Source organism: Vulpes vulpes, chromosome 13 (assembly GCF_048418805.1).
Source record: "Vulpes vulpes isolate BD-2025 chromosome 13, VulVul3, whole genome shotgun sequence".
Classification (NCBI taxonomy): domain Eukaryota; kingdom Metazoa; phylum Chordata; class Mammalia; order Carnivora; family Canidae; genus Vulpes; species Vulpes vulpes.
In genome coordinates this window covers 19963217-19974585 of record NC_132792.1, presented here as the reverse complement: position 1 = coordinate 19974585, position 11369 = coordinate 19963217, and the positions used below count along the sequence as shown (strand labels likewise).

At 41.2% G+C, this 11369-nt stretch overlaps 1 protein-coding gene across 1 annotated transcript in view; it reads right to left on the bottom strand.

Moving 5' to 3' along the window:
• Positions 1-4802: 4802 nt before the first annotated feature.
• The window catches only part of EXT1 (exostosin glycosyltransferase 1), a 285234-nt gene continuing 278667 nt past the window's right edge, over positions 4803-11369 (bottom strand). The window contains exons 9-11 of the mRNA XM_025993374.2: positions 11155-11315; positions 8784-8955; positions 4803-5355 (exon numbers count right to left, since the gene is read on the bottom strand). Coding sequence (XP_025849159.1) covers positions 5170-5355; positions 8784-8955; positions 11155-11315 — 519 coding nt within the window. The 3' untranslated portion in view covers positions 4803-5169. The remainder of the gene's footprint in view (positions 5356-8783; positions 8956-11154; positions 11316-11369) is intronic.

The following is an 11369-nucleotide window of genomic DNA, read 5'->3' as shown; positions in this document are numbered from 1 at the left end:
GCTGGGTTGCTGGCAGCACCGTGCTCCCCGCCAGGCTGGGCTCTGGGCTGCATCCAGGCGGGGAGAGTGGGACCTGCCCCCAGCCCACGTGGGTGCAGCCTGCCTCCCCCAGAAGCTCCCCGCAAGCTCTGCTGCCCCCAGCACACAGAATTGCCCCCCCTCCCCGAGAACTGACACCTTCCAGTCATCAACAGAAAAGATGGAATGAGCACCGCGCCGATGAAAAGTCATGTCGTTTATTAATATTTTATCTTTTTTTCTTCTTCTATAAATTGGAAGGAAAAAGTCTTTGGTGACACTTGCTATAAAACAATCTATCTCGGATGGCAAAACCCAGACATAAAGTTACACAGGTCAGTGAAGTAAATCAAGATCTATGGCTTTGTATTTTCTCGCACACGCTCTCTCCAACACACTTCAGGGCTTCATTGCACTAAGTAATTAATAGTCTATCACACATGGGGTAAACACTCCAGAGGAGACCTGTGGGGAGACTACAAAGACATTGGCAATATCTTAGAAAACCATCCCAAGTGTACATCGGATACAAAATACGGTATACTTTCTTTGCTTTTTTTTTGCTTTACAATTTGCCGCCTAAAATAGTTTCAGTTTTCAGTGCACTTCCTCTACCCCTCACCATATCCCACATGTATTTTTCTCTCAAAGTGAACATACAAGGCTCATTACATGGTAGCCAGGTCATTTGCATGGTCCCCATTTAGTAATCTTACAACAGAAAAGAAAAAGACCTCGCCCTGTAGGAGTACAGAGAATTATTGTGGAAATCAAAGGGCCTTTGAAGCCTAAGAGGCAAATTATTACAAAAGTAGAGTGACTGGAAGACTAGTTTGATTGATTTTAAACAAGAGTGAGACCATGCTCATCGGAGGGCTTTCTTGATGGTTGCTACTTGCCTCTTGTTCTGGAGGATGATCCACACTTCGTCTTCTACTTAACTGGGCGTTGGAGGTCCTGACTTTGGGGAGTTCATCTAGGCTCCCAATATGGAACACGGTGGGACTTGACAACTACAGACAGTCCCTGCTAAGTAAAAACCATGATGATAAAATTCTTTGATTTCTGGAAAAGGAGTAAAAAAAAAAAAAAAAGGTTTTCAGGAGTCATCTTTGTTGTTGAGATTGTATTGCAAATAACAGCTTTTCTATCCACGCTCAGCATCCAGACAGGGTTACCGACTTGATGGAAGAGGCTGTGTTCTGAAGGATGCTGGAACCCATTTCTAAAAAGTAGACCCAGAGTCGAAAAAATAATCTAATGTCTGCATGCTGAAGTTCTGAGACTGAGGGAGACAGGTGTAGCACCGTCTGATAGTAACGCTTATTCACTGAAAAGTCAAAACAACTTTGTCGCCCTCAAGCATGCCTGAGAAAATGAGGCCGGCAGTAAAACTTTCTTGCTTAAATCTGGCCAAGAATGACAAAGCCATCTGAAAATGGACACTAGGCAGATGAATTCAGCAATTCCAGTTCTGCTGCACCACCGCATGTCAATTATATTAACTATTAGAATGCAGGGACATTTTTATTGAGGAGTTCACGGCAATAACTGGTCCTTTTAAAAACTGGAGCTCTCAGAGACCGGAGGGAAGGAGTGTAGGATACCTTCAGGTCTGGAAGTCTGCTTTGGCTCTTGCATCCTTAATTCAGGCTGTCCAGCAAGAGTCTTACTTAGATTCTCACGGGCACAGCTGTCTTTTCCCCACTCCTGGCCTTCAAACAGGTTTGATTAAAATTTCATTAGTTCTTAAGAGCTCACTTTGAAAAGACAAAAAAAAAAAAAAAAAAGGCAGTATACAGATCTATTCATAGTCATTCATCTCACCCTCAATTAAAGTTGAGTAACCTTTTTGAAAGGCCACCAGCGTAACAGGCCTTCAAGTGACCAGGTATCCAGAACCGCTAAAGTAAAGGCTAATATCGCCTACTGGAAATGAAAAACAAAAATCACTCCGAAAGAAAAATTGAAAGAAGCAACCGAGCTCGGTCCTTCTCTGAGCACCATTTGTAATAAGAAATTAAACTGTAATGCACGTAAGATTCCAGGTAGGAGACATTTATTCACTTTCCTCTGAAGCATCCTTTGGGAAGTGTGCTATGTTCAGGTGGGCCCACGCAGCTACATGATCTTCTGTGATATGACTACAAGGATTATTTCATGGGTTTTTGTCTACAGCTTGTGTCGGGTTATTCGTTTTCAACAAAGGTGGTGGTCGATTCCATGTATATGCAAACTTGATTTGATACTTATAAACCTTTTCACATAAACACATAAACCAGCTTAAAAAAATTATTCTTAAGATCATATGTCCTAATGTGGAGCTGGAAAAGATGTTGTGTAGAAATTGTCAGTGGTGGAGTCCTCAGTGGAGTTTCTGCATGTAATTCATTACAGGGTTGGCAATGCATTCGCTGGCCTTGGCTTCTTCCCAATCCATGTTGGCCCACTTAGGGACACCTGGTTATCATTAAACTTGACTGAGAGATAACTCCTGACACCCTACAGAGATGGTTACGATTTGTCAACTTGCTGCAGTGAAATATAACTCTTGCCTAAGTGAATTAAAATTACATCTTACTATTGGGCCTCACTGATTTGCTAAGCATTGTTCAATTCCCAGCTGTATGCTCCAAATGGGAAAAGAACACACTAGCTGGCATCCCAAAGAGATTTGCTCAGACAATGACATGAAATGAAACCATGGAGATTTAAAGGGGCTGAGTGTGTCAGATCCTGTTCTCATTTATAATTACTGTCTTTTTTTTTCTTTCATGTAACACATACAGTTTGTGGAGAATATACCCTGTGAGCTTTGTGACAGGTAAATCTGGCACAGTGGTTCCCTGAATCTATTCATGTGACTGGTACAATTAGGGACACGGTTCTGCAAGCCAAGTGACAACACGAGTTTCAAGTTGGCTCGGGGGTCGTTGAACAAAACATTGCATTCACATTTCTGCAAAGGAGGAAGAGACAAGAATAATTTGGCAGTCCTAAAAACATTCATTTGAATACGAATCTGCAAAGACCAGGTGACGAAGGATTCCTTGCTAACCCTGGAAGTCGCTGGGAGCTGCAGCTCAAATGGCACAGAATCTATTATACTGGGTATTTCAGAGGAAGTTGTATCAGAGAAAGTGCAAGTATCATGGACTTAAGAATTATTTTTCAACACACACATAAGAGAAACACATCCTCTTAGGAGAAAATGTCACATGTTTGAGAATGGGCTAACACTGGGTCAAACTGGAGGACAGAGAACCTTCGAGAACTGTTCTGAGATTTGAGGCTGCAGAGAAAGCCCTCCTTTCACTGAACTTCCTTGCCCACACGCCACTCACAAGGCAGTATCTGCACGCACAGGCGGCCCTCACTCCATTACCAGGCAGCACAGCCACCTCTCTGGGCCTCTGCAAACACCCAGTTTCTCTCCTGTCCACAAGGCCCTTCTTCCTTGCTCTCTTGCCAGCCCTCTCTCCCTTCAGGACATCTACAAAGCAAGATGAGTTCAAGTCTCCCGGATTTATGGCTCCCACTGACCTAAGCCAGGCACTTGGAGTGATTCGAACATAATTCTGTGATGGAATTGTCTTCTCAGCCAACGCTGGAATACATTTATGAGCTCTATGAGAGTTTATGGGGAAAAAATCTAAAGTGCTTCTTGTTTATTCAGAATAAGAGGTTGTAGGACCCACGAACCTTCCCCTCTATTCTCTCTTGCCTCTTCCAAGTAGAAGAAGTCATTTAATACCAGAAATCTTCATCTTTTACAAGGGAGTTAAGGGACGTGTGTGTGTGTGTGTGTGTGTGTGTGTGTGTGTGTATACACACATATATACATTTCGTTTGTACTTGCAGTTTTACAATAACCAGAAACTAAAAGCAGCATGTGCAGAGAAATGTTCTAACAAGAAGCACAACTCAGCTTCTTTACCAATTTAAAAATTACAGTGACAGAAAGCAGTATGCACATTTGTTTCTGATTATTTTTTTTGCCAAGTTCTTGCTCAAAACAAGGTCTGCCCACAAGTGGTATCAGGATCCCAGTGGTGAGGTCAACCTCAGTGACTTCTCAGCAAGGCTCGTGTTCCACGGGGACACTTTATACGTGAGTACTACCTTCTCAGCAGAGAAGCCTCTGAAACTCGAGGTTTCTGCAAACATAAAGAGCTCATCTCGTGACTCCTGGTCCACCACCGACACACTGTTCGCCCATCTCTAAACCAAAGCCATTCCCCAGCTCTCAGCAGCTGTGTGTCAATGGTGAAATGCATAATCTAGCCCACAATCCCTGAAGAGCCTTGGGTTACTGCTGTGGGTCAGTATATCCATCTCGCTAATATGCTGGTGGATTGTCTGGATGGGTCCTTGTGTAAACTGAACATTCTTAATTATACTAGTGTTTTCTTGGTATTAACTCCCCGCCAACCCCTACCCCCAGTGCAAAAGATTATCACACCTCTATATCTGAGACATAAGGTTTTCTGTTACAACTGTCTACCTGGAGGTCGTAATACTTTCTCTCATGCAGCAACATATTAGAGATAGAAGTTCAAGTGGATCTGCAAATTCCAAGTGGAAAACAATTTGTATTGGCAAAGTGGAATAATGAACTTGTCTTAACTTATGCTTGATATTATTTCTCGACATTGGGTGCAGTGACTTCTTGTGTCTTCCATGAAGTTTGAGCACTTGTAACCGCAGGAAACCCTGCATGACCAAGGACAATGAAGTTTGTGGGAAGAAGAGTAGCAGCTTTGAAATATTCACAACCAACACAATTTTGATTAAAGAAAGAACTCTGGTTTTTAATAGTTTTGATCATTAAAAAAGTTTAAACCTGCATAGCAATCATTTCAAAAATAATTATTTAATGTTCCATAATTAAACTGTACACAACCTAGTCTTGGGACATAGAAGCCAGTGAGGTGAGTTTGGAGCAGTCCTGTGCAGTCCCAGGAGCCAGGAGTCGAGTTTTCATTGGCCTTTTTTTTTTTTCTTTTTTCCTTTTTTTGTCATTCTGTTCATCTAAGATTATTTGGATACTTGGCACAATCTGGCTCTGCTGCTGAGCAGATCTGCACTGGGAAGAGAGAGCAGCTTGACCCCGTCCCTTCTCGCTTCCCCTCCCCCACTTGGCTGGATTCCTCAAAGTCGCTCAATGTCTCGGTATTTCTTCCTCAGAATAGAGACCTGGTCTTTAAAGAGGACAGGGTCGAGCCTCATCTGCGAGTGGATCAGCGGCATGTAGCCAAACCAGCTGGCAAACGTATTCATGCAGCTCTGTCGCTGGGCAAAGTGGTCAGGGTCAGCCCAGCGGGAAGCCCGAGAAGTCTGGGGAAAAGGGAGACAAACCAAGAAGACAATGAGAGAAGTGCAAGGTAAGATGGGAACGCTGCAGAAAACCAAAGTCAGGTTCAAGGGCAAGTGGCAGAGACTGGGGTCTGGATGCGCCCCCAACCCTCCCAATCTGCCTGGGGAAGATGCAAGCACTAGTCCTGCAGGTCAACCTTGCCAGAAGGTCTTCCTAAGACATGCCATGTTCCTTGACATTCACAACATACAAACAAAGCTCTACGTTGACTGATCCTCTAGTCTGGGAATGATTCACCAGTTGAGCCTCAACTACTACAGTCCGTAAACATAAAATTTCTCTTTGTCCATGTGATCAAATATGATGTCTAACCATGCGCTTACGGTTTCAAAGATAGAATTCTCAAACTTTCTGGTTTACTTGGTTGATTCTGAGAAGCAGAAAAGATGGCTACCATCTCTTTAGCTGTGTTTGCCTAAGGCTGATTAAATATTTTTAGATCATGTAGAGGACACTGATTTAAAAGAAAGCTGGAAGTACTGAAATTTAGATAAGCATAATGTCTCTAAAAATTCCATTGTGGGGCAGCCTGGGGGCTCAGCAGTTTAGCCCTTGCCTTCAGCCCAGGGCATGATCCTGGAGACCCGGGATCGAGTCCCATATCGGGCTCCCTGCATGGAGCCGGCTTCTCCTTCTGCCTGTGTCTCTGCCTCTCTCTTTCTCTCTCTGTGTCTCTCATGAATAAATAAATAAAATCTTTTAAAAAAATTCCATTTTTATAAAACAAAGAAAAAGGGGGCTACCCGATGGTGAGGGGAAAAAAACCCAGCCTCATTTACCAATAGGCATCTGGACAATGATGTATGTATACATGAATGTATGTTCAATGGTTTTTATTCTCATGCGTTGTTAGAAAACGGTTTCAAAAAAAAAAAAAAGAAAGAAAAAGAAAATGGTTTCATAGGAAGGTACATTTTACTGTGAGAATCACTCAGAGTCACTTAAAAACCACAAGTGTCAACATGCTTGAAAGGAACCACTGAAGGCAAATACAAATGTCAAGTTACCTTTGAGCAGCAGAATAACAAACAAAACACTACTTGTGAAGTGTTTCCATGCAGCTTATTTGGGCCTCCTCACAACAACCTGGTTAAGTCACCTACCCATCGGGGTAATCACATCCCCACTGCACAGATGAGGAAGCTTGTTCAAGGTTGAAAAAGGGCTGAGCTCAGGTTCTATCCTTTACCATTTACACTAGGAGAACTCTACTTTGCAAGTCAGAGAAGTTTCTAACTAAGCTGACCAGCTGAGTTCCTATTGGAGCACACTGGTCCCAAAGGGACCTTATTTTGGTCCTAAATTGGTGTGGGGCCAGACTCCCTACCTCCAGAACTACTGTCAAGAGCTTAAATTTATTATTTTCTCTTACAAATGAAAAAGAAAAAAAAAAAAAAGAATCCAGTTGAATCAAAGTATCATTTTTGCCTGTAGATTTTAACATTTATTTTGGGTCAACCAACATATTAGAGAATATATATTTCCTGCATAATAAAAACATAATCTTACTAGCACATGATATCCGTTTATATTACCAGTCACACATTCAATAAACTAATGTGTATGACAGGAAGCGGGGGGCAGGAGGGGCCACATACAGTACATATCTAACTAGACACATCAAGTTCTATCTAAGGCTAAATTTATATTTGTCCCAAAATATGTGTAAAATCACTTGAAATACTGATTTGGTAGAATTAGGCAAATCTATGAAAAGAAAAGAAAATGGACTCCTATGGAACCATGTGTTATTAGAGTTCCACTCCTAATGAGTGTGTAACCTCAGGGAAGTTCACAGAAGTTTCTGAGCAAACAATACTAAAGGAATGTTACATCCTTGAATGACATTGATAAAAATGCCTGGGCGTACAGTAGCCACTCAATATATCTGACTTGAATGTGACTAGTCTGCTAGCCTTAAAGATGAAAAGTTCTTGCAAATCGCCTTGCGTGTTCTTTTAGTAGTTAGAGGGAAATAAAATTTGCCACAAGACTCATTGCTCATTAAGGACAGCAGTTCTGTCATAACCAGTGACAATCTGTACATGTTTGTAAATACTGAATTATGAAATTTTATTTTATTTTATTTTTTTATGAAATTTTATACACTTAAGATCCTGTAAGGTTTTTGCTTTTACTGAATTTAGTGATGGAAAATCCATCAACCGTGTTAACATGAGGTCTGGTTAAGTTTTCCTTTGCAAAAGCTAGATCTGTATATGATTTTCAATAATGACTGGGACAAGGTACATGGAAAACCCAAACAACTCAATGTACCTCAAGTACATTCTTCCAGGTTGACTCAAATGCTGTTGGATTCCTCCATGATTTAACCTGACTGGACCTAAACAGTCTACAGGTTTTTGATTTCTTCTATATAGTATTGGGCTCTGTCTAAGATGAATAAAAGTGGATGAATTTCAGCTTAGCCAGATCAGTCTGATAACGGACCCAGAGGTGTAAAATAACCAGTAGTGGGAGGAACAGCCTGGGATTCAACTCCCAATTCTATCTCTAGTAGTAGGTGACTTGTGGCAATATGTTTAAATTCTCTGGGTCCTAGTTTTCTTACTTATAAAAAGAGAAAGTTGGATTATATTTCCTTGTAACTATCTTTAGTACTAAACTTATATGACTCAACAATATTTTACTTTCATAAAAGTTTTCATACATTTAAAAAAATTTTTAAAGATTTTATTTATTTATTCATGAGACACACACACACACACAGAGAGAGAGAGAGAGAGAGAGAGAGAGGCAGAGACACAGACAGAGGGAGAAGCAGGCTCCCTGCTAGGAGCCTGATGTGGGACTAGATCCAGGTTCCCAGGATCATGCCCTGAGCTGAAGGCAGAGGCTCAACCACTAAGCCACCCAGGTGTCCCTAGTTTTCATACATGTTATCTCAACCCTGTGAGGTTGATTTTTAGCCTTTCTATTTTAGAGATGAGCCAACTGAGTTTCAGAAGGTAACTGACTTGTGTTCTAGGGGAAGATCAAGGATCGTGATTCCTGCTCTGTAACCAAGGTGCTCACCCAACTCAAGAGAAATCACCAGAAGGGTGTGTTGAAGACAATATTATTAGCTATTCATTAAATAAAGTACCTACAATAAACTTACATAAATTCTTTGTAGGTCTTTAACTCTGGAGAATGTACATGTTTCTCATGCCACCTTGTAGGTTATATGAGAGCTTTTACATTCTTGATATAAAGATACCCTTGACTCTCATCTTCCCAATCATCCATGTGCCAACCATATACTCTTCTGGGGCTTTAAGAGATTTTAAAAAATTTCCTCATTATCCTTCCTAGAGGAACAGTGAGTCTCATTACCTCAGGCTAAACAACCAGCGAGCAAAGCAGAGAAGGAGAGTTCTATTCTTACCTGCCCCATCATTGTCTCCTTATACTGCTTCTTCTGGGTGACTTTGATTGGAGGCAATTTTGTCACAGCAGACACCAGGAAATTCATGAGAATGTCCTCACAGTTGGCCAGTTGGTCCACCATGTTCTTCAGGCTGGCTGGCAGGTAATGGGTGTACAGGTAGTGATAATATCTGTAAAAGCCAGACAAGTTTCATAGGTGCCCATCATTGTATAATCAGAGAAGGTCTTCTTTGACAGGAAACCTATACTTACTGTTTGAATCTCTAAACATATAGATGATCATGACAATAGCCACCACTTCAATGATACTATGTGCCAGATAATGTTCTCAAGTGTTTTACAAGGAATGTACCATACAATCCTCATAAGGAGCCTATGATAGAGGTATTATTATTATCCCTGCTTTACAGATAAGGAAATAAGGTCCCAGGGATACACAATGATGCAGATATTGCTCGGGCAGCATGACTTTAATATCAGGGTGGTTGGTTAGAAACCGAATAATCGGATGATAAGAGAAGTTACTTACACATAATCCACATATCCTTACAAACTGCTTTACAATTTTAATTACTAGTTTAATCAGAATTGTATTCAATACTATTCTATAATTCTGAATCCAATATACTATTCCATTTTTGTGGTCTATAAACCATATTATTTTGACACTGTTAAAGCAAACTCCTAAGTAATCTGGTGGCCAATCATTATGGAGGACCCATAATTAAGTTGAATTACTTCTCACTCTACCATTCTATTAAGAGAGACATATTAGCATGTATTTATAAGAAAAATAACTTGAATAAATCAGATTCACTGAGTGGTAGTGGCAGGGAAGAAAGGGAACAATGAACTTTTAAGAGGTAGGGTCTTAAGATCAAGATTCAGCCAACCTAAATGCTTATTCCTTGTGCACTTCCAACTCTACCCCTATGACGGCAAGATTCTCTATTCTTTACTAAAAAAAGACTAGGTTACAATTAGTGTGTTCACCTTACTAAGGCAGAAGAATGGGGATTTTATTAATGACTGAGTCAGTAACATTAACTACCTACACTCACTAATTTGGCAATCTTACCTAAGTGCCCTGGCTTTAAGGGACCACATCTATTCAAACAACCCCCAACTGTATATCTCTGTCCCTGCTGTTTTTCCAACATATCCTTTTGGATGTCTTAACATGCCCAAGACTGAACTCCTGTATTTTCCCTAATACCTAATCCATCTATAAGAGCTTTCCCCATCTCTTGATGGCCTATCTTTCCAGTTCCTGGGATCAAAACAAACAAACAAACAAACAAACACCATTATCCAACTCTATATCTAATCTGTTAAGACATTATGCTAGAGATCTTCAAAATATGCCTATAATCTGATCACTACTTACCACTTCTGGCTCCTAGGCTCCATCATCTCTTGGCTAGATGCCAATCACCTCCTAAAAAGTCCTGCTTCTACCCTGGCCCCCATATAGTCTATTCTCAACACAGCACCCAGTGTGGATGACTAAAATATAAAAAGATGTCTCCACTCTGTTCAAAGCCCTATGCTGAATCCCATGTCACTCAGAGGAGAGTGAAGTCCTCATGACGGAGAGCAAGGTCCTGTATCTGGGCCCCTGTAACCTCTTTCTCTCCTGCTTTCCACTCATTCCACTCTCAGCACATTGGTCTTCCTGATATTCCTCCAACACTCTGGCTTGGGGCATCTAGCCATCATTCTGGCTGAGCTGTTCCCTTCACCAGAGCACTCTTCATACAAAAATCCTCTTGGATGATTTCTCTCCTTCTCTTTAGTCTCTGCTCTGATCTCATCTGTTCAGTGAGGATCTGGCCACCCTTAAACATCACCCTCTACCTTCATGATCCTTGACCAGCTCCTCTTTGCCTTTTTGCTATATGACTCACTCCCTTAACCTATTAGAGAATTATTATGAATACAGTGTCCTCCCCTTGTTAGAATAGAAAACCCACATAGGCAAGAGGTTTTTATTTTTCATTCTTATTTTTTTACTCTAGGGTAAATCGCAAGCACATAGATGATGCCTGGGGGTGCATACTTCAGTATTTACTTTTGTTGCTGTTATTTGAAATGTTCCGTTACTCAATATATGTGAGTCTGTCCTCCAGTTTCAGACAAACTGAAGATGTTACTCTACCCTTAGTTCTGGAAATACAGTAAACCAAGGGGTTTTACTGGCTTCAAAGACACATGTTGGCCGCACTGCTGGAAGGTAAACAGCGATGCAGACTGATTTTTGTTAATGTTGTTAACAAGATTTGGCACAAGTTTCTGATTATGCAGCAGCCGGAAGCTAATATATAAGGAGTCATATAAAAATCGATATGCAAGATATCTAAATTCCTCACTTGTGGTAAATAGCAGCTCCTGTCAACACCATGGAGTAGTCGTTTGTCCACTTGGACGTGTACCCCCACCGCTCCTTAGAGTTATCCCAGAAATGGCTGCGTGCAGGGTACCCCACAATCCTCTCGGGGAAGCTCTGCCACACTGTGAAGGCAAAATCCACCTGCAGGCGAACACAAGCCAAACAAGCAATCAACAGTGTTAACAAATGTCAACA